This window comes from Carcharhinus amblyrhynchos, unplaced genomic scaffold (genome assembly GCF_965287045.1).
Source record: "Carcharhinus amblyrhynchos unplaced genomic scaffold, sCarAmb.v2.hapA scaffold_41, whole genome shotgun sequence".
Lineage (NCBI taxonomy): Eukaryota > Metazoa > Chordata > Chondrichthyes > Carcharhiniformes > Carcharhinidae > Carcharhinus > Carcharhinus amblyrhynchos.
Genome location: NW_027649782.1, coordinates 3,980,489 through 4,007,571, shown reverse-complemented (window position 1 = coordinate 4,007,571; position 27,083 = coordinate 3,980,489). Strand labels below are relative to the sequence as shown.

The 27,083-nt window shown below is 46.5% G+C and overlaps 1 protein-coding gene across 7 annotated transcripts in view; it reads left to right on the top strand.

Moving 5' to 3' along the window:
- hspg2 (heparan sulfate proteoglycan 2) overlaps positions 1–27,083 on the top strand; it is a 536,580-nt gene that overhangs the window by 415,431 nt on the left and 94,066 nt on the right. For all 7 annotated transcript variants that reach the window (XM_080181499.1, XM_080181505.1, XM_080181501.1 and 4 more), the window contains 12 exons: positions 384–535; positions 708–834; positions 3,368–3,519; positions 3,711–3,837; positions 7,680–7,831; positions 8,023–8,149; positions 10,159–10,307; positions 11,909–12,035; positions 14,019–14,170; positions 16,172–16,301; positions 20,214–20,365; positions 26,900–27,029. In XM_080181499.1, the coding sequence (XP_080037625.1) occupies positions 384–535; positions 708–834; positions 3,368–3,519; positions 3,711–3,837; positions 7,680–7,831; positions 8,023–8,149; positions 10,159–10,307; positions 11,909–12,035; positions 14,019–14,170; positions 16,172–16,301; positions 20,214–20,365; positions 26,900–27,029 (1,677 nt within the window). The remainder of the gene's footprint in view (positions 1–383; positions 536–707; positions 835–3,367; positions 3,520–3,710; positions 3,838–7,679; positions 7,832–8,022; positions 8,150–10,158; positions 10,308–11,908; positions 12,036–14,018; positions 14,171–16,171; positions 16,302–20,213; positions 20,366–26,899; positions 27,030–27,083) is intronic.

Below are 27,083 nucleotides of genomic sequence, written 5' to 3'. Positions count from 1 at the left end.
GGGAGTTGGTAAATCTGTTTGAGAAATCTGTTTGAGTTTGAATATGTAATTAGTGACGTAGATAAGAAGGAACAGGTGGTTCTGGCACATCTGGATTTTCAAAAGGTGGTAACACAAGACGGGGTCTGTGGCGTTGGGGTAATATATGAACAAGGATCAGGGATTGGTTAATTGGGATTGGACATATCTGGGCACAACATTGAGGGCCGAAGGGCCTGTACTATGTTGTAATGTTTAATGTTCTATGTAATGAATACAAAATCGAGAGCCGGAATAAACTTGATAGTTATGAACTAGCAGAATGTAACTCGGGGCAATACCAGCGTTCTGCTGCCAACAGTTTACAGTCTAAAACAATGCCTGAATCCTCACTCTCCCCACAGTACACGAATCTGCCCCAGTGGTAACGGTTCGACCCTCGCCAACCGCAGTTAGGGAGGGAGAAATGGTGGAGTTGCACTGCCAGGTCACAGGTCACCCAGAACCCAGGATCACATGGTACAGGGCAAATGGCCGCCTAACAGCCAATCATCAGGTAGGTGACATCTTTCCAGTTTGGTTATCCTCCATTTCTTTGAACTTTCTGACTCTTGGAAGGACTGTTCATGGGGAATAGTTATCTGTTGCTCTGTAAATATTGGTGAATGCTGTCAGCTGCCTCGGAGAGTGTGGGTAACAGAGGCTGTGATTTTCTCTTGATGTTCTAGGTGCAGGGCGCTGTGCTACGCATCCTTCGTGTGAGTCCTGCCGATGTCGGGGATTACATCTGCCGTGCAGACAACCTCTATGGGATGCAGGAGGTCAAATTCTCCGTCTTGGTCACTTCTTCCACATGTATGTAACCCGTCAGTCTTACCGCATTCATTTGTGGCATCTTTCTTAGGTTTTATTTGCTTTATCTTTCTGCTCATTTTTCAAAATGCCTGGGTTCCAAAGTATTTCTTTTATTCGAGAAGTGCGCGATGACTGCGGTAATCTCCAGCTTTGGGAGAGAAGATTGTGTAGCCTTGTAACTGAGCAAATTCTGTGAGCTGAGGCCATTACAGAAAGGATGGTATTCACTTATCATTGATAGGAGGGAAAATGTTAATGAGGATTGCAAGTTTTACATTCCTAGACCCACCTTGATGAAGAATCGATGAGTATAATCATTGTGGGAGGATGAGGGGAATCAACTGATTCTCTCTCTCTAATCTGTCCAAATGTTTTGATTAGGTAACTGAAGTTGATTATGAGAAATATCTAATACAGGATTTTCCAAATGTTGAGCAGGAGAGCCCCTTGTGACCTCATTGGGCAACCCCTAACATTCTCATCATGTTGACACCCCTTTTTTGACCACAGAATAGGAATGAACAAAATATCGAATCTGAACAAGTCTAGCTGTATCTATATATGTATTAGGAAGAGAGGCACAGTCACAAATACATGTGCCAGCCACATGGCCCCCTCCCAACCCTTGGCCAAGCCTCCCGCTCATGGTCCCTTAACATTAACCCCACAAAGTAGTTCCCGCTTTAGGATTAGGTCATTTGTAATAATTCAACGGTTTTATTTAAGTATATTTAAACCTTACCCTTCTGTCATTTTTAGTAGCATGTTATATGCAGGAAAGATGATCTTCATATTGGAGGCACAGCCACACCTTCCCCCTCACAGATGCCCCTCTCTCATGCGCGCACTCAACCTTCTCTCTGATGCGCACTCGCCCCTCTCTCCCGCCCGCACTCGCCCCTCTCTCCCGCCCGCACTCGCCCCTCTCTCCCGCCCGCACTCGCCCCTCTCTCCCGCCCACGTTCACTCCTTCCGCATGTGCTTTCCCCTCTCTCCCGCGCTTACTTGATCGGCTATTAACTGATTTGGAACATTCTGAAGTTATGAAAGGTGCTACCTCAACATGGGCTGAGATTCTCCAGCCTCCCAGCGGAACCTTCTTGTGAAAGTCAATTCTGGAATTAGAAGTTATCCGGCAGAGAAGGAAAAAGGAAGCTAGTCATTGGGAAAGGAGAGCAACTTTGGACTGATTCTGGGAGAATGAAGTATTTGCTTAAGGGAGAGGGCGAGCTATCATCAAAGGGAGTTTCTGATCATTTTAAGAGTTAAATGCGAAAACCTTTCTGTAGTTTAGTGTAAAAGTCAAAAACAAAGTGTTCAGCCAGTTTTGCTTTGAGTTTATTTGTTACAGTAGAACTCTTAAACCATAAAATCTTGTCGTTTGATCTTTTGTCAGTCACTGGAATTCAAATATCTTTTTAAAATTGTTTTTGGTTCTTCTGGAGACCATAACAAGAGATTTAGACACTGTTGTATTGTAGGAGAGGATAAGGATGTAGAAGATTTTTTAAATTCATTCATTGGGCATGGGTGTCGCTGGCTGGCCACCATTTATTGTCCATCCCTAATTGCCCAAGGGCAGTTGAGAGTCAACCACATTGCTGTGGCTCTGGAGTCACATGTAGGCCAGACCAGGGTAAGAATGGCATCTTCCCTTCCCTAAAGGACATTAGTGAACCAGATGAGATTTTTCCAACAATCAAAAATGGTTTTATGATCATCAGTAGATTCTTAATTTCAGATATTTTTGTATTGAATTCAAATTCCACTCAGGGCCCCAGAAATATCATTTAATTTGGTTTCTCAAGTGAACAATTTGTTGATTTCTGATTTAATTGAAAGCAGAAACATATTGATTAAGTCCAGAAAATGTTCAAAGGATAATGCCTCATGAGTGAAACCAGAAACTTGTGTGAATTCAGATGATTTTCACAGTTATTGAAACAACCCTGGTATATTTTGGAATTCACTAAATTCTAGAACATGTATTGGAAGGTAGCAAATATAGCCTTGCTATCCAGACCTGGAGAAAGAGAGAAAGCAGGGAATTATAGACCAGTTGGTTTGATATGCTAGAATTTGCCTTTAAGAGCGTGGAAGAAGGCACTTGGAAAATCATGATTTGATTCGATAAATGTGGTTTTACAAAAGGGAGTTGGTAAATCTGTTTGAGAAATCTGTTTGAGTTTGAATATGTAATTAGTGATGTAGATAAGAAGGAACAGGTGGTTCTGGCACATCTGGATTTTCAAAAGGTGGTAACACAAAATGAGGTCTATGGCGTTGGGGTAATATATGAACAAGGATCAGGGATTGGTTACTTGGGATGGGACATAGCTGGGCACAACATTGAGGGCTGAAGGGCCTGTACTGTGCTGTAATGTTTAATGTTCTATGTAATGAATAGAGAATCGAGAGTCGGAATAAACTTGATAGTTATGAACTAGCAGAATGTAACTCGGGGCAATACCAGCGTTCTGCCGTCAACTGTTTACAGTCTAAAACAATGACTGAATCCTCACTCTCCCCACAGTACACGAATCTGCCCCAGTGGTAACGGTTCGACCCTCGCCAACCGCAGTTAGGGAGGGAGAAATGGTGGAGTTGCACTGCCAGGTCACAGGTCACCCAGAACCCAGGATCACATGGTATAGAGCAGCTGGCTCTCTAACAGCCAATCACCAGGTAGGTGACATCTTCCCAGTTTGTTTATCCTCCATTTCCTTTCTGTTTCTCTTTAACTTCAACTTTCTGACTCTTGGAAGGACTGTTCATGGGGAATAGTTATCTGTTGCTCTGTAAATATTGGTGAATGCTGTAAGCTGCCTCGGAGAGTGTGGGTAACAGAGGCTGTGATTTTCCTTGTGATGTTCTAGGTGCAGGGCGCTGTGCTACGCATCCTTCGCGTGAGTCCTGCTGATGTCGGGGATTACATCTGCCGCGCAGACAACCTCTATGGGATGCAGGAGGTCAAATTCTCCGTCTTGGTCACTCCTTCCACATGTATGTAACCCGTCAGTCTTAACGCATTCATTTGTGGCATCTTTCTTAGGTTTTATTTGCTTTATCTTTCTGCTCATTTTTCAAAATGCCTGGGTTCCAAAGTATTTCTTTTATTTGAGAAGTGCGCGATGACTGCGGTAATCTCCAGCTTTGGGAGAGAAGATTGTGTAGCCTTGTAACTGAGCAAATTCTGTGAGCTGAGGCCATTATAGAAAGGATGGTATTCACTTATCATTGATAGGAGGGAAAATGTTAATGAGGATTGCAAGTTTTACATCCCCAGACCCACCTTGATGAAGAATCGATGAGTATAATTATTGTGGGAGGATGAGGGGAATGAAAGAGAAAATTATAGCCCAGGAACTGGCCTTTTGGCCCTATGAGCCTGCACGGACCATGCTGCCCGACTGAACTAAAACCCCCTACCCTTCCGGGGACCATATCCCTCTATTCCCATCCTACTCACGTACTTGTCAAGACGCCCCTTAAATGTCATTTTCGTATCTGCTTCCACTACCTCCCCCGGCAGCGAGTTCCAGGCACCCACCACTCTCTGTGTAAAAAAAAACTTGCCTCGTTCATCCCCTTTAAACCTTGCCCCTCGCACCTTAAACCTGCGCCCCCCTAGTAATTGACTCTTCCACTCTGGGGGAAAAAGCTTCTGATTATCAGTCTATCAGGTCATCCCCCAACCTCCGTTGTTCCAATGAGAACAAACCAAGTTTCTCCAACCTCTCCTCGTAGCTAATCACCTCCATACCAGGCAACATCCTGGTAAATCTTTTCTGGACCCTCTCCAAAGCCTCCACATCCTTCTGGGAGTGTGGCGACCAGAATTGAACAAGTGCGGCCTAGCTAAGGTTCTAGAAAACTGCAAAGTGACTTGCCAATTCTTAAACTCAGTGCCCCAGCCGATGAAGGCAAGCAAGCCATATGCCTTCGAGTCTATCTTCTCAGCTGGCTCTCTCTCTCTCTCTCTCTCTCTCTCTAATCTCCCCGGATGTTTTGATGAGGTAACTGAAGTTGTGTATGAGAAATATCTAATTAATGGTTTCCCAAATGTTGAGCAGGAGAGCCCCTTGTAATGTCATTGGGCAACCCCTAACATTCTCATCATGTTGACGCCCCTTTTTTGACCACAGAATAGGAACGAACAAAAAAATCAAATCTAAACGTATCTAGCTGTATCTATACATGTATTAGGAATTAGGAAGAGACACACAGTCACAAATACATGTGCCAGCTACATGGCCCCCTCCCAACCCTTGGCCAAGCCTCCCTCCCATGTCCCTTAACATTAACCCCATGAAGTAGTTCCCACTTTAAGAGTAGGTAATCTGATAATAATTCAGCAGTTTTATTTATATATCTTTAAATCTTAACGTTTTGTCATTTTTAATGATTGATGCTGGAAAGCTGATTCTCATATTGGAGACACACTCATGCCTTTCCCTCTCACACGCACAGACGCCCCTCTCTTTCGCACAAGTTCGTCCCTCTCCCTTGCGCACACACGTGCCCCTCTCCTTCGCACGCCCACACGCGCCCGTCTCCCTCGTGCGCACCCCCTCCCTCTTGCTTGTGCGCACCCCTCTCCCTTATGTGCGCTCGTGCACCAGTATCCCTGATGCACGCACCGCCTCCCCCTCGCGCACGCACCATCCTTCCTCACACATTTGCCTCCCTCTCCCACACTTGTGCCCCCTTCTGTTGCACGTGCATCTCTCCCTCGCACGCGCCCACCCATGCCCATTGCGCCCGCGCGCCCCCCCCCCTCGTCTCCCACACATGCACAGATTCATCCTGTCTGTGCTTAATCAACTCAAATCACTCCAAGTGCCGGTTAACTTTTATTCTCCCTGAATCAAATGTGAGCCACTGTTACCCCTTTCTTGAATAAGTGTGTCACATTTACCAATCTCCCTTTCTCTGCCACTTCTCCCAAAACCAGGAAAAGTTGGACAATGATTGCAAACCCTTCTGCCATCTCCAATCCCAATTCCCTTCGCAAGCTGGGGTATGAGCCATCCTGAGCTGGTGACTTATCCACTCTCTGCATAGCCAGTATTTCCATTACATTCTGCCTAACAATGTTCAACCTATCCCATACCTCCACCATCTCCACTTCTCCTGATACTTTATCAGCAAACCTTTCCTTCACGAACGCTGATATAATGTACTCAACTTACATCCGTTAGCCTTCCCCTGCACCACACTGCGTATGTCCCATCTCTTATTCTGGCTTACGACTTAAATGTTGGTAAAAGATTTTTGGATCCACTTTGTTGGTTGCCACTCTATTCTGATATTCTTTGTTTTCCAATCTTGTCTTCCTCATCACTCCCCCACCCCCTCTTAACTTATTATACCTGGTTTGGTTCTTGTTTGACGAATTTAACTGGCACGCAGTATACACTTGCTTTTTAGTTTCATGATATTTCCTACCTCCCATTTCATCCAAGGAGCCTCAGCTTTGGCTGCCTTCTCTTTCATCCTTGTTAAAGAACATAAGAAATAGGAGCAGGAGTCGGCCATCTAGCCCTTCGAGCCTGCCCCGCCATTCAATAAGATCATGGCTGATTTGAAGTGGATCAGTTCCACTTTTCCGCTTTCTCCCCATAACCCTTAATTCCCCTGTCCATCAGAAATCTATCTACCCGTGACTTAAATATATTTAGCGAGGCAGCCTCCACCACTTCAACGGGCAGAGAATTCCAGAGATTCACCACCCTTTGAGTGAAGAAGTTCCTCCTCAACTCCAATCTAAACTGCGCTCCCCACCCCCCCACCTTATTTTGAAGCTGTGCCCTCTCGTCCTGCTGTGCTTTCTAAGCCGGAAGAATCTCTCTACCTCTACCCTATCTAGCCCTTCATTATCTTATATGTCTCTATAAGATCCCCCCTCACCCTTCTAAACTCCGAGTTCAGACCCAGTCTATTTAGTCTCTCTTCATAGTCCAACCCCCGCGTCTCCGGTATCAGCCTGGTGAACCTTCTCTGCACCCCTTCCAAGGCCAATATATCTTTCCACAAATGTGGCGACCAAAACTGCACACAGTACTCCAGCTGCGGCCTCACCAGTACCCTGTACAGTTGCAGCAAAACCTCCCTGCTTTTATATTCTATCCCCCTCGCTATAAAGGCCAGCATTCCATTCGCCTTCTTGATCACCTGCTGTACCTGCAGACTGGGTTTTTGCGATTCGTGAAGTATTGTTGGAATATACCTAACCTGTAGCTGAAATATCTCCTTAAAGGTTACACACTGTTTCATTGTTTCAGTATATCTTTGACTCTATTTTAGCCTGATTAGATCCCTTCCCATCCCATTGAAGTTGACCCTCTTCCAATTTAGAAGGTCTACTATCTCTTGTTCCTTTACTAATCTCAATCATACAATGCTGTGACCAGTGTTCCCCCAATAAGGATGAATCCAAAGTAGGCAATCTACTAAATTGTTACTTTCTACAGAATTCACAAGATAAGATTCTGTTAATGTGTTGCTGCTCAGAGAAGGTTCTGGGATACAATTTGCTGAAGGTCATTGCCAGTTTGTGGGCTCAGAACAAGTCGACCAAGTTAGCGCTGCTGTCTCACAGCGCCAGGGAGCCGGGTTCAGTTCCCGGCTTGGGTCACTCTCGCGGAGTCTGCATGTTCTCCCGTGCCTGCGTGATCATTCGCCGAATGCACAGATAGTCACAGGTGAAAGGTCAAGTGAAATATCTGGAAGTTCACACACAGTATTGAAGTATCAAAGCAAGAAACAAATCTGGAACTCAATAGATGCCAGCGTCTACATTGTGTGTTTTTGATCCATTATCCTCGCTCTGTCTCTCCCCTCAGCACACGGAACTGTCCCAACAGTGAACGTTCACCCCTCACGCAACACAGTTAGGGAGGGAGAAATGCTGGAGTTGCACTGCCAGGTCACAGGTCAACCAGAACCCAGGATCACATGGTACAGGGCAGCTGGCCCGCTAACAGCCAATCACCAGGTAGGTGACATCCTCCCAGTTTGTCTATCCTCCATTTCCTTTCTGTTTCTCTTTAACTTCAACTTCCTAACCCTTGGAAGGACGGTTTATGGGGAATAGTTATCTGTCGCTCTGTATATATTGGTGAATGCTGTAAGCTGCCCCGGAGAGTGTGGGTAACAGAGGCTGTGATTTTCCTCTTGATGTTCTAGGTGCAGGGCGCTGTGCTACGCATCCTTCGCGTGAGTCCTGCCGATGTCGGGGATTACGTCTGCCGCGCAGAAAATACTGCTGGAACACGGGAAGTCAAGTTCTCCGTCTCGGTCACTCCTTCTACCAGTATGTAACCCCCGTCAACCTTATGGAATTTAATTGAACTGCATTTACATGTTTTATCTTCTTTACCTTTCTGCTCATTTTTCTAAACGCTTGAGTTCCAAATTATTTTACCCTTTGAAAAGCGCAGTATAACTGCAGTGTTTTCCAGCTTTGGAAGAGAAGATCAAATTGCCTTGTAACCATGGGCGTCCTGTGAGCTGGGGCTACTACAGAAAGGTGGTGTCAGAATGATAGACAAATTAGCCTAACATCAATAGAAGATAAAATTAAATGAACATTGCATCTTTTACGTTTCCAGACCTACCATAAAGAAGAATTCATGAGTATAATCATACAAAAACCATAGAAGTAGAACATAGAAACCCTACAGTGCAGAAGGAGGCCATTCAGCCCATTGAGTCTGCACCAATTCTTCGTTGTCTCATCCCACCCAGGCCCTTTCTCCATCATTTATTTATTCCACTGATTCCCTAACCCACACGATGGGACACTAAGGGGCAATTTAGCGTGGCCCATCCAGCTAACTTGCACATCTTTGGGCTCTGAGAGGAACCGGAGCATCCAGAGGAAACCCACAGAGACACAGGGAGAACATGCATAGTTCTCACTCTCTCACTCACACACACACACACACACACACACACACACACACACACACACACACACAGTTACCCAAGGCCAGAATCGAACCTGGGTTCCTGGTGCTGTCACCAGGGAAGATGCTAAATACTTTCTGGAAAAGTGAATGTGGTAACTACAAGCCCACCAGTCATAGAGAAAGGTTTGAATGTGTTCTCAATCCTGAAAGGAAGTGAGTGTCACGCAAAGTGTATGATAGCAAGTTCAGTAAGGAATACTAATCTTAAGCACTCTATCACGTTGAGCCTGAGTTCACAGCAAGAATCAAAGGCAAGGGCACAATATAAGGAAGCACTTCAACCTGGTGAGCTTTCACCTCTTACTTACCCGCCTCAACAGCAAGATGCACCGTAAGCAGCAGAATGAATGCTGCCCCCGCCTATATTTCAACATCATCTGATCACAAACATCCTTGCCCCCCAACCCTGATGACGCTTTGCCCCGCAAATATAGGACTTCCTGATCAGGTCCAGAATTATGGGTTGAAATGGTTTTAGAAAACAGCAAAATGAATATATTTACGAAGGCACCAGGAGTTTGATGTATGAAGATAATATTTAGATGGTGGCAGTTGTTTGGAAGGACCATCATTCAGTAATGACAGTGCAGTGATTTAGCAGCGCAGCACTGGAATACCAGCTTAGTTTGTGCTCTGCTCTGGTAAAGTTCCTAATCTCGGCTCAGGTTCAGAGGCTAGGCTTGTACCAATTGAGCAATGCCAATGCAGTCAGTCAAATTGAATCCTCTTTACACCAAGAGCTCTGTCCAATACATTACGCTAGATGGTAAAGGATGAACAGTCAATTTAAACATTTGCACAAGTTATTAAAGGGAACTTCCGTAAGAACGTAAGAAATAGGAGCAGGAGTAGGCCATCTAGCACCTCGAGCCTGCCCCGCCATTCAATAAGATCATGGCTGATCTGAAGTGGATCAGTTCCACTTTCCCACTTTCTCCCCATAACCCTTAATCCCCCTGTCTATCAAAAACCTATCTACCCGTGACTTACATATATTTAGCGAGGTAACCTCCACCACTTCAACGGGCAGAGAATTCCAGAGATTCACCACCCTTTGAGTGAAGAAGTTCCTCCTCAACTCTGATCTAAACTGCACCCCCCCTTATCTTGAGGCTGTGCCCTCTAGTCCTGTTTTCCTTTCTAAGCGGGAAGAAGCTCTCTACCTCTACCCTATCCATCCCCTTATACGTCTCTATAAGATCCCCCCTCAGCCTTCTAAACTCCCAACGAGTACAGACCCAGTCTATTCAATTCCAGGCAAGGAACAAACCTGGAGCTCAGTAAATGACGATGTCGGTATTGTTTGCCTTGTGATCTATTTGCCTCACTCTTGTCTCCACTCTTCCCACAGCGAGGAACGCACCGACAGTGCTGACTTACCCCTCCCCTCTCTCTGTGAGAGAGGGAGAGATGCTGGAATTACACTGCCAGGTCACAGGTCAACCGCAACCCAGGATCACCTGGCACAGAGCTGCTGGTTCTCTGACAACCAATCACCAGGTGGGTGAAGGCCGTGGAACAGCCCTCAATTGGGCGGGAAATAATTTTATTTGAGCGTCAGCGCGTGACCTGAGGTTCGGGTGGTGGGGGCAGATCGGATCGAACCCGCCCTGAGCGTGGCACGTCTGTTTCCCGTGATGATGGCAGTCACTCTGAATGTGACTCAACCTCACCGTTCACTGCTGCCTCCTGACCTGCCTGTTCGTTCCCCCTCTCTCAGCAGATGCGCTACACACCGTGTTTCATTACTTGTTGAATTAGGCTCAACTTCATGTCAAGTAATGTCAAGTTTATTTGTTAGTGTCACAAGTGGGCTTGCGTTAGCACTGCAATGAAGTTATTGTGAAAATCCCCCCCCCCCCGTCGCCACGCTCCGTCGTCGCCTGTTAAGATACACTGAGGGAGAATTTAGCACGGCCAATGCACCCTAACCAACACATCTTTCAGACTCTAAGAGGAAACCAGAGCACCCGGAGGAAACCCACACACAGACACGGGGAGACCGTGCAGACTCCGCACAGACAGTGACCCAAGCAGGGAATCGAACCCGGATCCCTGGCTAACCGGTGTGCCACCTTCCGAAGTGCCCGTGAGACAAGGGTACAACAAAACTAACTGAGGAAGAGGATGACATCCGGAAGTTCCTTATTGCAAACTGTCAGGTCTGGGGGGAGGGGGACACAGTGGTTAGCACTTCTGCCCCTCAGAGCCAGGGGCCCGGGTTCAATTCTCCGCTCGGGTCACTATCTGTGCAGAAACTGCACGCTCTCCTCGTGTCTGCGTGGGTTTCCTCCGGGTGCTCTGGTTTCCTCCCCCACTCCGAAGATGTGCAGGTTGGATGGATTGGCCGTGCTAAATTGCCCCTTAGATCATAGAATCCCTGCAAGCGCAGAAGGACATCATTCGACCAATCGAGTCTGTACCAAACGCAATCTTACCCAGGCCCTATTCCTGTAACCCCACACGTTTACCCCGCTAATCCCCCTGACACTCGGGTCAACTTAGCGTGGCCAAACAAACTAACCGTACATCTTTGGAGTATGGGAGGAAATCGGAGCATCTGGAGGAAACAGGGTGTGTAGGTCAAATGGATTACCCAGGGTAAATGCATAGGGTAACCGGTTAGGGCTGGGGGGGTGCAGAGGGTAGGGCCCAGTTAAGATGCTCTTTCCAGGAGTTGGTGCAGATTTGATGGGCCGAAAGGCCTCCTTCTGTGCTGTAGGGATTCAGTGGATAGTTTTCACTGGAATGGGTCTCTCGTTCAATGTAATCTGGCTGAAATTGGCTGTTTTAAAACTGACCGAGGACCTTGTGCTCGCTGCGTAACGTACCATTTCAGGTGAATCTGCCGAGTAAACATTGGCGCAGATGGAATCAGGTTGGGCTGGAGGTGCAGGCGTTTATTTGCTCTCACTGGCCACTGGGTGGATGTCAGAAATGGGGACCCAGCCCTGGGTTATCTTGATTTTTTTTAATTCCTCATTCAGAGAGGTGGAAGTGTCAGCCCTTATTCTTCACGCCTTGTAATAATCAGTAGATTTGTGAATGCTGAAAGGAGAGTGTGGGTAACAGAGGCTGTGATTTTCTCCTTGATGTTCTAGGTGCAGGGCGCCGTGTTACGCATCAACCGTGTGAGTCCTGCCGATGTCGGGGATTACATCTGCCGCGCTGAAAATCGCTACGGGCTGCAGGAGGTCAAATTCTCTGTCTCAGTCACTCCTTCCACATGTATGTAACCTGTTATTCTTATAGCACTTGTTGGCACATCTTTTGCTCTCTTTATTTCTGTTTGCTTTACTCTTCCACACGGTTTGAATCCAGGGGTCCAGAGATTTCTTGCACTGTTAGAAAAGTGTTCTGCAACATCAGTAGCCTCTAACTGGGGGAAAGAAATCTTATAATTGAAAATTCATTACAATCTGAGACATAGAACACTACAGCACGAACAGGCCCTTCGGCTCACAAGTTGCGCCGATCATATCCCTACCTACCAGGCCTATTTATAATCCTCAATCCCATTAAATCCCATATACTCATCCAGAAGTCTCTTAAAAGACCCCAGCGAGTTCGCCTCTACCACCACCGACGGCAGCCGATTCCACTCACTCACCACCCTCTGAGTGAAAAACTTACCCCTAACATCTCCTCTGTACCTACTCCCCAGCACCTTAAACCTGTGTCCTCTCGTAGCAACCATTTCAGCCCTGGGAAATAGCCTCCGAGAATCCACCCTATCTATTCCTCTCAACATTTTATAAACCTCTATCAGGTCGCCTCTCAACCTTCGCCTCTCCAGGGAGAAGACACCGAGCTCCCTCAACCTATCCTCATAAGGTATGCCTCCCAATCCAGGCAACATCCTTGTAAATCTCCTCTGCACCCTCTCAGTAGCTTCCACATCCTTCCTGTAGTGAGGCGACCAGAACTGCGTACTGTACTCCAAGTGGGGTCTGACAAGGGTCTTATAAAGTTGCAGCATTACCTCCCAACTCCTAAACTCAATCCCTCGATTAATGAAGGCCAGTACACCATACGCCTTCTTGACCACATCCTCCACCCGCGAGGCCAATTTAAGACTCCTATGGACCCGGACCCCAAGGTCCTTCTGACCCTCCACGCTGCTAAGAGTCCTACCCTTGATATTGTATTCCTTCATCCCATTGGGCCTGCCAAAATGGACCACTACACATTTATCCGCATTGAAGTCCGTCTGCCACTTCTCCGCCCAGACAATTGCTGAAATCTTGCAGCCATTCACACCAGTGGGATCTTACGGTCTCACCAATGGCACATCCCTGCTGCCAGTTTCCCAATGGTAAGAGGCGCATTCAATAGGAAAACCTATTGACCGTAGTGAGACCATCAGATTCCACTGCCAGTGAATGGTGTTCCGCTTCCTGCTGCTGTGAAACACCCCACGAAAAGGGAGAAAAAATCCACCCTACATTCTTCCTGGGCACGCCAGAAGTTCCTCCAGACTGAAGTGTCTAGAACCTGGGGACGCAGTCTCAGAACAAGGAGAAGGCCATTTAGGACTGGGTTGAGATGGAATTTCTTCACTCAGAAGATGGTGAACTTTTGGATTCTCCATCTCAGAGGGCTGTGGATGAGCGATCATTGAGTATGTTGAAGACACAGATTTGTGAATACAAACGACATCAAAGGGATGAGGGAAGAGTGGGAAAAATGGTGTAAATATAAATGATCAGCCATGCTGTTTGAATGGCAGAACATGCTCGATGGGCCAAATGGCCTAGCCGTGCTCTTATTTCCTGTGTTTCTATTCACAGAGGATAGGAGCAACAATGTAGAACCGGTATTGAAAGAAGGTATAAATGTTTTGGAGGTTCACGAGTTTAATGTTTCAGTCCTACACTAAAGAATAGAATCCATAAACACAATCACTATGAGTATAAATCAACTTCTCCTACACCACAAAAATCCCTGAGGAGTAAAGATTGCTGAGATGTATTATTATATGAACTGGGATTAATTTGGCCATCTGAAGGGCCGAGGAGATGGGAAGAAGGATGAGGAGGTCATGCAGAGAAGTAGCTCGTTGTGATTGGGGATGAGGCAGGAGGAGAGAACGTTCCTCCATGTTGGGCACCAAGAAACAACTTTGTGATTCCACAAGTAACAGCCCTCCGTGTTGTGTACTTTCCAACTGTTAGCTTTGTTAAAAAGTCTCTTCTGGTCTCCTCCCCACAGCACAAGGAATTGCCCCGACTGCAAGGATTTATCCCTCGTCCACCTTGGTCAGCGAGGGAGAAATGCTGGAGTTACGCTGCCAGGTCACAGGTCAACCCGAACCCAGGGTCACGTGGTCCAGGTCGGGTGGTTCTCTCACTGCCAATCACCAGGTAGGTGGAAGCGATGGGACAATGCCGGATTTTCCTTCGGTGGGGAATTATGTAGATGCAATTGGGCATGTGATGTAAAATGTAATCTGTCTCTGCGGGGGAAGGATTGGCATTTCCATGGGAATACCAAAAAGATACGTCCATTCACATCGCCCCAAGCGGCACCAATGACGATTCTCTTATGCTTCAGCAGTTGTTGTTTTGGAAGGTGTTTCTCTTAGAAAAGGAGGCATTTTTAGCTGGTTGGCTACAATCTGGGATATGAATGCACGGCTGAGTTACTGCAATGTTGGGAGGTTTTTCTGATGCACCCCAATCGCTACGTGCAATGCTTTGTGGACCTGCCACTCAACAGAAGGCAGCTAGGTGGCCAAGGTGTCATTTGGCACGAGTGCCAGGTTGCTATCTATCTGGAACCCAGTAGAACCCATCTTCTCTTGTTCCGGGAGAACAGGGAAACCAAAGCAGTGAGGCACCATTTCCTGCAAGGATGCTTACATCATTCTTAGAAAGAGAGAGCTTGTGGTTCTGAACAGTAACACAGACCTGCAGTCTGAAACCCGCTCTCTCATGGGCATGCAACAATACTGACTGACCTATGAGATGGTTCCTTTGACCAAATCTCAGAGAAACTCTGCATCTGCACGGCCTTGAGTTCTGTGGTCAGCAGACGTGGAGCTGGAGTCCCAGTAAGGTTGGACTTGTCAGTTGCTCCAGCCTCTACCTGGGGTTCTTTAACCCTTTCCTTTTATCTGGTAATTCCTAACCCTCCACCGCCACAGCTTTGAGGGGCCGTGATACTCCGGCCTCCCGGGGCCGTGTTTCTCTCTGGCCGGAGGCGGTGTGTGTTGTTTGCCAGTGGTGGGGTTCCCTGGTCCTGCTGCTGTCAGTAGGAGTTCCTATTCTCATCACACCATGCTGGTGTGAAACCCTGGAGAGGGGGTGAGGGCGGGAGATGGTTCGCTGCCGCAGGACGGAGAATCCCACCAGCGAGAACGGCCAGAGAATTCATAAGAACATAAGAAATAGGAGCAGGAGTAGGCCATCTAGCCCCTCGAGCCTGCCCCGCCATTCAATAAGATCATGGCTGATCTGTCATGGATCAGTTCCACATTCCCGCCCTCTCCCCATAACCCTTAATCCCCTCTCTTATCAAAAACCCATCAACCCGCGTCTTAAATATATTGAGCGAGGCAGCCTCCACCACCTCAACGGGCAGAGAATTCCAGAGATTCACCACCCTTTGAGTGAAGAAGTTCCTCCTCAACTCCGTTCTAAACCGCCCCCCCTTTATCTTGAGGCTGTGCCCCCTAGTCCTACTGTCTTTTTTGAGCGGGAAGAGTCTCTCCACCTCTATCCTATCCATCCCATTCATCATCTTATATGTCTCAATGAGATCTCCCCTCATTCTTCTAAACTCCAACGAGTACAAGCCTAGTTTATTCAGCCTCTCCTCATAGCTCAACCCCCTCAACTCCGGTATCAGCCTAGTAAACCTCCCAGCTGAGATTTCTTTTTGAGCACTTTAATAGATTTCAGAATTTAGTCCCACTCCTGTGAAACCCATTATGACATTTCCCCCCTCACCCTCCGCGCCCCCCCCTCACCCTCCGCGCCCCCCCCCCCTCACCCTCCACGCCCCCCCCCCCCCCCCACGCCCCCCCCCCCCCCAACTCCGGCATCCTCCCTTTCTTACCTCTGATATTATCCCTGGACCCTTTCAAGTTTGCATCTGGAATTATAAATAGTTAGTTCAATAATCTTAAGAGTAAAGAGTTAAATTTATTTTAAGTTGAGAAATAATATAAGGACTAAGGTGTTTAGCCCTTTGAGCCTGCACTTGAGACTCAGGTGTACCGGGAAGCAGAGCGTAAATCATTACACCTGAAGGTAAGTGTCAGCCCTTTGCCTGTCCTGAGCGCTGAGTGTGTGCTGTAATTATCAGTGTGTTTGTAAATGCTGCCGGGGAGAGTGAAAGTGAATTTCCTGTTGATGCTCCAGGTGCAGGGACGTGTGCTACGCATCCTCCGTATGAAACCTGCCGATGTCGGAGATTACATCTGCCGCGCGCAAAACAGCGCTGGAACACGGGAAGTCAAGTTCTCCGTCTCTCTCGCTGCCACTCCATCCAGTATGTAACTCAGTCATCCCCGTCCTGTCTCTACTATATGTTCCACCCTCTTGTAATCCTATCGCTGTTACTGCTGGCTTTCAGTTTGGAACCAGAAGATTTCATGTGCTGTTTAAGAAAGTTTTCATCATCGGTTCGTGCATCTAGGAAGAGTGACAGCACGCGGGAGCACAAGTCTAATATTAATGCCAACTGCACTTAGAGACATGTGAAAGACCTAAAAATAGCTCCCTGTTTGCAAATGAAAAGGTTCGTTGTGGGCATGGGCCCCACACAACATTCCCACTAACTTTTTTGGAGTGTGTGGGAAGGTAAATAAGTGTGCAACATTTTAAAATGTCTTTGTACAGACGCAGACAAGCAGTAACTCGAAAGGGGCAACTCAAGTACAGCCTTTGTGGTGACGTTCAGGTTGCTGCATGTTGGTGCATACAGCTGACAGTAAACACTGACCCTAAACACCACCTTCCCAACCCCAACGTGACAGACGTAAACGTGCCATCACGATCTGGTACATGATAGATATGTACATGCTGGAAGCCCTGTTGGATTCTTAGGCGCCCGAGGGAAACATGTGTACACCATGGTCAAATTTCTAAAGCCCAGTGCTTGATTTCAAATGGTGAACAGAGAATATTCACTCCACATCACTTTTCAAAATGAAGGTATCGCTGGAAGATGTAGAGAAAGGTGGATTTGTGTAAACGTACTACATTATTTAATCTCTTGGAGTGTCTGAAATTGTTCTCTGAATTGTAGACATTCAGTCAACCTCGTGTCCGACAAAACAGGAGCAGGTCATTCACCCATAGAATCCCTACAGCACAGAAGGAGACCATTTGATCTAGTGAGTCCACACTGACTGTCCAAACTGACAGACCCACCACCCCACTTTATCCCCGTTAACCCCCTACATTTAGCATGGCTAATCCACCTAACCGACATATTTTGAGACACTAAGGGGTAATTTAACATGGGCAATCTACCAAACCTGGATTGTGGGAGGAAACCGGAGCACTCAGAGGAAACCCACGCAGACACGGGGAGAACATGCAGACTTCAGAAAGACAGTCACCCAAGGCTGGAATCAAACCGAGTCCCTGGCGCTATGAGGCAGCAGTACTAACCACTGTGCCAGGCGCTGTGTGGCAGCAGTGCTAACCACTGTGCCACCCTGGCATTCAAGGCAGATTCACCATTCAACAAGCTCTTAGCTGATGATCATCTTCAATACGGCTCTCTCATATTATCCCCATATCCCTCCATACCTTTATTTATCCAAACCTCCATTTTGGATACACTCGCCAACTGAGCATCTATGGCCCTTTGGACTCGAGGATTCCAAAGATTCCCAGCCACTGGGGTGGCACAGTGGTTAGCACTGCTGCCTCACAGCTCCAGGGACCCGGCCTCGATTCCCAGCTTGGGTTGCTGTTTGTGCGGAGTTTGCACGTTATCTCTGTGTCTGTGTGGGTTTCCTCTGGGTGCTCCAGTTTCTCCCCACGGTCCAAAAAACATGCTGTTTAGGCTCAGTGACCGTGCTAAATTCTCCCTCAGTGTACCCAAGCAGGCCCCAGAGTGTGGCGACTAGGGGATTTTCACAGTAACTTCATTGTAGCGTTAATGTAAGCCTACTCGTGACACTGATAAATAAACTTTAAAAACTTTTTAAACCATTTGAGTGAAGAAGTATCATTCTCATCCCAGTTCTAAATGGCCAACTCCTTATTCTATCATCTCTTGCTCTAGTTGTAAACTTCACAGCCAGGGAGAAACATCATCCCACTTTTTACTAAGCTACTCAGCCCCAAAAAATTTTATAGGGGCTGTCCCCTCGTCCCAGGGACCAGTATTTGTTGCAGTCACTTGAAGTATTCTTCCTTCACTAAGGAGACCAAAAGTGTACATATATTTGCTACTTACTGGACCTGCCTGTACCCTGTTGCAGCCTCTTTTATGTACTCCTCACCATTTGCTTTCACACCTAAGTTATGAAGTTAGCTTAAGAAGAGAGATTGAATAGACTGGGTCTGTGCTCGTTGGAGTTTAGAAGGCTGAGGGGGGGATCTTATAGAGACTTACAAGATAATGAAGATGATAGATAGGGTAGAAGTAGAGAGATTCTTCCCGCTTAGAAAGGACAGCAGGACTAGAGGGCACAGCCTCAAAATAAGGGGGGGGACAGCTTAGATCAGAGTTGAGGAGGAACTTCTTCACTCAAAGAATGGTTAATCTCTGGAATTCTCTGCCCATTGAAGTGGTGGAGGCTACCTCGCTGAATATATTTAAGTCACGGGTAGATAGGTTTCTGATAGACAGAGGAATTAAGGGTTATGGGGAGAAAGTGGGAAAGTGGAACTGATCCACTTCAGATCAGCCATGATCTTATTGAATGGCGGGGCAGGCTCAAAGGGCTAGATGGCCTACTCCTGCTCCTATTTCTTACGTTCTAAGTTGGCATTGTCAGCAAGCTCAGACGAAATACAATCGGTTCCCTCACCTATACTATTTGTATAGGTTGTAAGTTATTGAGGTTCTCCACAACTAGAACCCTCCAATTGGAAAATGATGCATCTATTGCTATCAGTCTGTTTTCTGTCCACCAGCAAGCCCTCATTCCATGTTAATATCCGGGGATTGTAATTTTGTGTATAATAACCTCTTTTCTGGCACCTTGTAGAATTCAAGCAACTGTTAAGTGGAAAGAAGTTAGTTTTGGTTTGGATCGATCATGGTGCAGCAACATTGGGTATTTGAGGGTAAATTCAGCAGTGCTCCTGGCTGTGACTCAGCAGGTTGCAGAGTTGGTTTGAGAATGCCAGTGGCCCTCTCTGACATAGACTCTTGATGGATAAGGCGTTGGCTCAAAAACAGCTTTCCTGAAGTTACTCTGTTGGAGTACCCTTCGAAAGCAAGAGCATACCCGAAGCAGAGAGAAACAGCAAGGAAAGCAAATCAAGTTTTTAAAGTTTATTTATTAGTGTCACAGACAAGACTAACACTGCAATGAAGTTACTGTGAAAATTCCCTAGTCACCACACTCTGGCGCCTGTTCCGGGTACTCTGAGGAAGAATTTAGCACAGCCAATGCAGCATGTTTTTTGGACTGTGGGAGGAAGCCGGAGCACCCAGGGAAAACCCACGCAGACACAGGGAGAATGTGCAGACTTCATACCAACAGTGACCCAAGCCGGGAATCGAACCCGGGTCCCTGGAGCTGTGAAGCAGCAGTGCTAACCACTGTGCCACCGTGCCATGCCTCCCCCATCCCCCTTCTCCAAGTCCCAAATGAGCAACTTGCTCAATCATCCAAAACTCCAATCCTCAATCCAAAACTCAATCATCTGCCAAATCCTGCACTGTTTGCAACAGAGTTTTCCAGCTGCAAATTTGTCTTAGCGGCCATCTACCGGCACTCTGCTAAACACCCCAGATAATAATCACAGTCACCTACATCTCGACGGATGAGCAAGATTCCTATTGTGTCCATTTTATGGGTTGGGAACTTCAGGAGGACTCTGATGTAGTTCAGAGGTTACACGTTAAAAATTTGTTGTCAGATTTCTACCATGAGTTTGGTTGTGTCCCTAGATTTCCTTTTACAAAAATACACTTTTACTCATAAAAACTCTGAAAGACACGTTCCAAAAATTTTCAAATTGTTGAGACAAAGTGCGGCGATATTCACATTTTCTCCAGAGATCGAGATGCACTCTGAGGTGTTTCAGTTCAGTATTGAGAACATTTCAATATTTTCGCGTCAGTTGTCCCTAGATTTTGCACCAAGTGTTACTGAGCAATGTCAACGCACGCTGCAGGATTGTGAGATTCAGCCAATGACAGCATCTGTAAAGCTAACAAATTGTTATCGGTCTTACTGAGCCTTTTCTGATCTCCTCCCTCCCTCTGCAGTACGCGAAGGGGCCCCGATAGTGAGAGTCCAACCCAAACCCGTCTCCATAACCGAGGGGCAAATGCTGGAGTTAACCTGTGAGGTCACAGGTCAGCCGGAACCCATGATCACATGGTACAAGGCAGACGGCTATCTAACAGCCAATCACCAGGTACGTCATTGTGGTGGCGTGGCATTGCGTTTTCTGGGTTACTTTCTATCAGTAAAATGTAATGAAAAGCTAAGTTGCCAGGGAACGGGGAGATTCGTTTTCCAGAAATCACCAAACAAAATTACATTCATCCAAATCCTTCCGCTTTCCTGTTGCAAATCACAGCAGTATTGATCAGTGAATGTCCAGCTGTGAATTTTGATACTTTGGCAGATGATTGTCAAGCAGTATATCCAGTTGTGATCTAACTCAGTAAATCTGACCTGGCAGATAGAGTATAATGTTAGCAAATGTGAGGTTATCCACTTTGGTAGAAATAATAGTAGGAGGGATTATTATTTAAAGGGTGAAAAGCTGCAGCATGCTACGGTGCAGAGGGACCTGGGGGTCCTTGTGCACGAATCGCAAAAACCCAGTCTGCAGGTGCAGCAGGTGATCAAGAAGGCGAATGGGATGCTGGCCTTTATAGCGAGGGGGATTGAATATAAAAGCAGGGAGGTCTTGCTGCAACTGTACAGGGCACTGGTGAGGCCGCAGCTGGGGTACTGTGTGCAGTTTTGGTCCCCTTATTTGCGAAAGGATATATTGGCCTTGGAGGGAGTACAGAGAAGGTTCACCAGGCTGATACCGGAGATGAGAGGGTTGGCTTATGAGGAGAGGTTAAATAGACTGGGCCTGTACTCGTTGGAGTTTAGAAGGCTGAGGGGGGGATCTCATAGAGACTTACAAGATAATGAAGGGGCTGGATAGGGTAGAGGTAGAGAGATTCTTCCCACTTAGAAAGGAAACCAGAACTAGAGGGTACAGCCTCAAAATAAGGGCAGTTTAGATCGGAGTTGAGGAGGAACTTCTTCACTCAAAGGGTGGTGAATCTCTGGAATTCTCTGCCCATTGAAGTGGCGGAGGCTATCTCGCTAAATATATTTAAGTCACGGGTAGATAGGTTTCTGATAGACAAGGGAATTAAGGGTTATGGGGAGAAAGCGGGAAAGTGGAACTGATCCACTTCAGATCAACCATGATCTTATTGAATGGTGGGGCAGGCTCGAGGGGCTAGATGGCCTACTCCTGCTCCTATTTCTTATGTTCTTAAATCTGCCTGATCCTCTGCTTTCACAACTGCCTCACTTGATGTTGTTTTTAATCCCTGTCCGTTACCAGCTATAAGGTGCTTCTTCCTTGTTCTGTGAACTCTGGCATCTGCTTTCGAAACAATGCCGAGAAGCTTCCAGAGCAAGGGTCCGTTCGTGGTCAGGCTATAGGGAAATTGTTTGTGCGATTGTAGTGCAAACTTTGAAAGGAAAGCATGTTACTCGTGACCCTCATCCCAGCCTCCACCCCCTCATGTTTGGAGGACTATGTCATTCTTTCCATATACACCGAGACTGGACTAGGTTCCAGGGATGAGTGAGATCAGAGCTGATTGAATGTTTCTGGGATTTTATATGTCCTGTAATATCATTAAATATTTGAAGGCATGTCACGAATGTATGTGAGGAACTGAATGGTGTACCAGATAAAGAGAGTTTCGAAAGAGTGACTGAAACTTTTGAGAGTCGCTTTGAGTGAAGAGAGAGGTGAACACGAGGATATCCAGGGAGAGGGTTCCACAGTAGGACAGAGGTGGCTGAAGACTTTGCCACACATGGTGACATGAGGAGGAGAAGTCCAGAGTACAAGGAGTTTGAGTGCGGTTATGGGGTTGCCAAAGTTCGGGACTGGGATAGGGAATTGGACTGTGAAATTCAGGGGTAAGGACATGTGGTTTACATTGACTGTGCCGAGAAAATGGAATCAGTGAAGGTTAACAAATGTGGAAGGGGATGGGATGGATGAGGAAGACTGTGTTTCTTTAACAGAAAGAAGTCTCACAACACCAGCTTAAAGTCCAACAGGTTTATTTGTAGCAAACGCCACAAGCTGTTCCAAAAGCTGGTGGGGGTTTGCTGCAAATAAACCTGTTGGACTTTAAGCTGGTGTTGTGAGACTTCTTTCTGTTTTTACCCCAGTCCAACGCCGGCATCTCCACATCATTCCTTTAACAGGTCAGGAGTTTGCAAAGACTAGCTAAAAGGACATTGGAATAGTGTGGGAGTAACACTTACAAGGATTGCAGTTGTAAGACCTCATTCCGAAAGTTTACAGCCTGACGAGTGAGCCAGAATGTTGCAGATGGAGTTTAACGTGGATAAGGGTGAAGTTATCCGTTTTGGTGGGAAAAGTGGAAAGACAACTTATTAGCGAAATGGAGAGAGGCTTCGGGGCAGAGGGATCTGGGTGTCTTAGTGCATGAGTTGCAGAAAGGTTTGTATGCAGGTACAGCAGGTAATAAGGAAAGCAATTGGAATTTTGGCATTTATAGCTGAAGGAATGAAGTATAAAAATAAGGAAGTGTTGCTGCAACTGTACAAGGCATTGAGAGTCAGTTATCTCAGTTGGCTGGATGGCTAGTTTGAGATGCAGAGTGACGCCAGCAGCACGGGTTCAGTTCCCATACTGGCTGAGGGCCCCATCTTCTCAACCTCGCCCCTCTCCTGAGGTGTGGTGACCCTCAGGTTAAATCACCTCTCACCAGCTCTTCCCCTCAAAGGGGGGAACAGTCATCTGGGACTATGGTGACTTTACCTTTACCATTTTACAATACATTTGGAAGACCGCACCTGGACTACTTTGTACAGTTTTGGGTCCCCCTTCTTTAAGGAAGGATGCAGTGGCATTCGAGACAACTCAGTAGATTGATTCCAGAGATGATGGATCTGCCTTATGAAGAGAGAAATAGTTTAGGCCTATACTCTCTAGAGTTTCAAAGAATGAGAGGACATCTAATTGAGGTTTATAAGATAATGAAAGGTATTAACAAAGTAGACGAGAGTGGATGCTTCCTCTTGTGTGGCAATCTAGAACAAGAGGTCATGGTTTTACAATAAGGAGTAGCAGAGTTAAGACAAAGATGAGGAGAATCTAATTCTCTCAAAGGATTGTGAATCCATGGAATTCACTACCCCAGAGTACAGTGGATGCTGGGACAATGAGTAAAAGAGGGGGCCACTTTAAATTAGCAATGGGTTGAAGAGTTATGGAGAATGGGCAGGAAAGTGGAGTTGAGGCTGAGACAAGATCTGCCAGGATTGTATTGAAAGGCGGAACCAGCTCAAGGGGCTGAATTACTTCTCCTGATCCTGGTTCACATGATTCTTTTACTTGTGATTTCTGAGAAATTACGCAGCAAGAATTTTTTGCCTCTCTGAGATAAATTCTGAACTACCACGAGCGCACACACCAAAATTCGCTGCACAGTGCATGTGATACAACAATAAAGTTAAAGTTTATTTATTGGTCACAAGTAGGTTTACATTAACACTGCAATGAAGTCACTGTGAAAATCCCCTAGTCGCCACACTCTGACGCCTGTCCGGGTACACAGCGGGAGAATTTAGCATGGCCAATGCACCTAACCAGCACGTCTTTGGACTGTGGGAGGAAACTGGAGCACCCGGAGGAAACCCACGCAGACACAGGAAGAATGTGCAAACTCCACACAGACAGTGACCCAAACCGGGAATCGGACCCGGCTCCCTGGTGCTGTGAAGTAGCAGTGCTAACCACTGTGCCACCGTGCTGCCCTCAATAATGTTACAGGTGACCATCATACATATAACCACCAATGGATGATTGTTGATTCATAAGAACATAAGAAATAGGAGCAGGAGTAGGCCATCTAGCCCCTCAAGCCTGCCCCGCCATTCAATAAGGTCGTGGCTGATCTGATAGTGGTTTAGTTCCACTTACCTGCCTGCTCCCCATTCAGCTTCCCCTGGTGAGATAACTGAGCAAAGTGATCTCCTTTTGTTGCAAGAATGAAGTTTCTTTAACAGCCACTTTTTACACAGTGTTTTTCAACAGCGAACAGGGTGTTGCACTAACAGGACCTCACTATCTCACTATCAAAAACTAAAGGTTTTCTACAATATTATACTAAACTGAGGGCAGTACAATGTGACTCTAAGTATAAAGGGGTTTCTTGCCAACAAAAAATAATTATTTACAAACAAGGTTCGGACAGAACTAACAATGTGACTGCTCTCCACTCATCCCTGCTTCCAGCTGAGGATCCTCCCCAATGTAGACTACATTCGTTGGCTTGACATGCCATAGGGTCCGCCTCGATCATATGGTCCTTGGGGAGTCACCCCCTTAAAGGGGCCACACTACTACAAATATAAATTAACTGATGGAAAGCCAGATTCTTTGTTCGGTTCATGGAATTAAAAGCACCACCGCCCACTCAACTATATTGTTCTCCACTGCCCACTCCCACACCGCGCCCCCCGAGTATCTAAAGCTTTCATGCATGCCTTCTGTCTCTGAGCAACCAATCTTTAATGCTACTTTTTCCCCAATTTATCCTATTCTGTTTTGCATAACACTCTTGGGAAACATCTAGGACGTAATTTCCGACATTGCCCACAGCTGGGATTCTCCTGTCCTGCTGCGATGAACAGAGATTTGGCTGAGTGCCAAATTCTCCATTCTTCGATTTGATTTATTATTGTCACGTGTATTAACGTACAGTGAAAAGTATTATTTCTTGCACACTATACAGACAAAGCATTGCATTCATTGAGAAATAAGGACAGTGCAGAACGTAGTGTGACAGTCGTAGCTAGGGTATAGAGAAAGATCAACTTAATGCGAGGTAGGTCTATTCAAAGTCTGATGGCAACAGCTGTTCTTGAGTCATTTGGACTTTTTCCCAACAAAAGGAGGTGGAAGAGAGGATGTCCGGGGTGTGTAGGATCCTTAATTACGCTGGTTGCTTTTCTGAGGTAGCAGGAAGCGTGACAAACTCAATGAATGGGAGGCTGGTTTGCATGATGGATTGGGCTTTGTACTTTTTTGCGGTCTTGTACAGAGCGGAAGCCGTACCAAACTGTGATACAATCATAAAAAATGCTTTCTGTGGTGCATCTGTAAAAGTTGATGAGAGTCGCAGAGGATGTGCCTAATTTCCTTAGCCGTCTGAGAAAGTAGAGGCTACTTTCTTAACTATAGCATCTGCTTAGAGGGACCTGGACAGATTGTTGGTGGTCTAGACACATGGAAACTTGGAGCTCTTAACCATTTCCACTTCATCCATGTTGATGTAGACAGGGACATGTCCGCCATGCTTCCTGAAGTCAATGACTATCTCCTTTGTTTTGTTGACATTGAGGGAGAGATTATTATCACACCAGCTCACCAGATTCTCTGTCTCTTTTCTGTACTGTTTCTCATCATTCTTTGAGATCCGATTCACCATGGTAGTATCATCAGCAAACAAGAAAATTGATTGGAGGGGAATTTGGCCACAGAGTCATAGGTGTATAAAGAGTATAATAGGGGGCTGAGAACACAGCCTTGTGGGGCACTGGTGTTGAGAATGATTGTGGAGGAGGTATTGTTGTCTATCCTTACTGATTGTGGTCTGTGGGTTAGGAAGTTCAGGATCCAGTCACAGACTCGACTGGAGTCGAGCCCCAAGCATTGCCTCTATGATTATAATAGAGGTCACGTGACTTAGTCCCACAAGTAACAGCTTTGTGCTGTAAACATCATCTGTACCAAGGGGCACATGCGGCAATCTTCCTCTCCCACTGCTCTTACAGGCAAAAGATTTTGCACCCAGCATTTTCGATATTGGAGCCTTTATAGCAAGGGGGATAGAATATAAAAGTGGGGAGGTCTTGCTGCAACTGTACAGGGGACTGGTGAGGCCGCAGCTGGAGTACTGTGTGCAGTTTTGGTCACCGCACTTGCACAAGGATGTTTTGGCCTTGGAGGGAGTGCAGAGGAGGTTTACTAGGCTGATACCGGAGATGAGGGGGTTGGACTATGAAGAGACTGAATAGACTGGGTCTGTACTCATAGGAGTTTAGAAGGATGAGGGGGGATCTTATAGAGACGTGTAAGATAATGAAGGGGATGGATAGGGTAGAGGTAGAGAGATTCTTCCCGCTTAGAAAGGATAGCAGGACTAGAGGGCACAGCCTCAAGATAAGGCGGGGTGCAGTTTAGATCAGAGTTGAGGAGGAACTTCTTCACTCAAAGGGTGGTGAATCTCTGGAATTCTCTGCCCATTGAAGTGGTGGAGGCTGCCTCGCTGAATATATTTAAGTCACGGGTAGATAGGTCTCTGATAGACAGGGGAATTAAGGGTTATGGGGAGAAAGCAGGAAAGTGGAACTGATCCACTTCAGATCAGCCATGATCTTATTGAATGGCGGGGCAGGCTCGAAGGGCTAGATGGCCGACTCCTGCTCCTATTTCTTATGTTCTTATGAGCCCGTTTTTACCAGGTCAGGTCATTAGTCTGACCTTTAACCTGCGGGAGGACCAGCTGGATGCAATAAGCAATGGCCATGTTCCCATTGGAAGCGGACGCAATATTCCGAGGGTCTCACCTCTGCTTGACGGAGGCTGTGTTATGTGTGGCAATGCTAAAAGCGGTAGTTTGAGTGATAAAACGGCCTTGCAATTTTCCTGTTGATGTTCCAGGTGGAGGGCCGTGTGCTGAGAATCCTGCAGGTGACTCCGGCGGACGAAGGCGATTACATCTGCCGCGCTGAAAACATCTTCGGAATGCAACAGCTCAAGTTCTCCATCTCGGTCACCTCCACAACATCCAGTGCGTAAAACCCAGCCATTCTTCATTACTTAGTTATTCGCTTAATGTTACTGC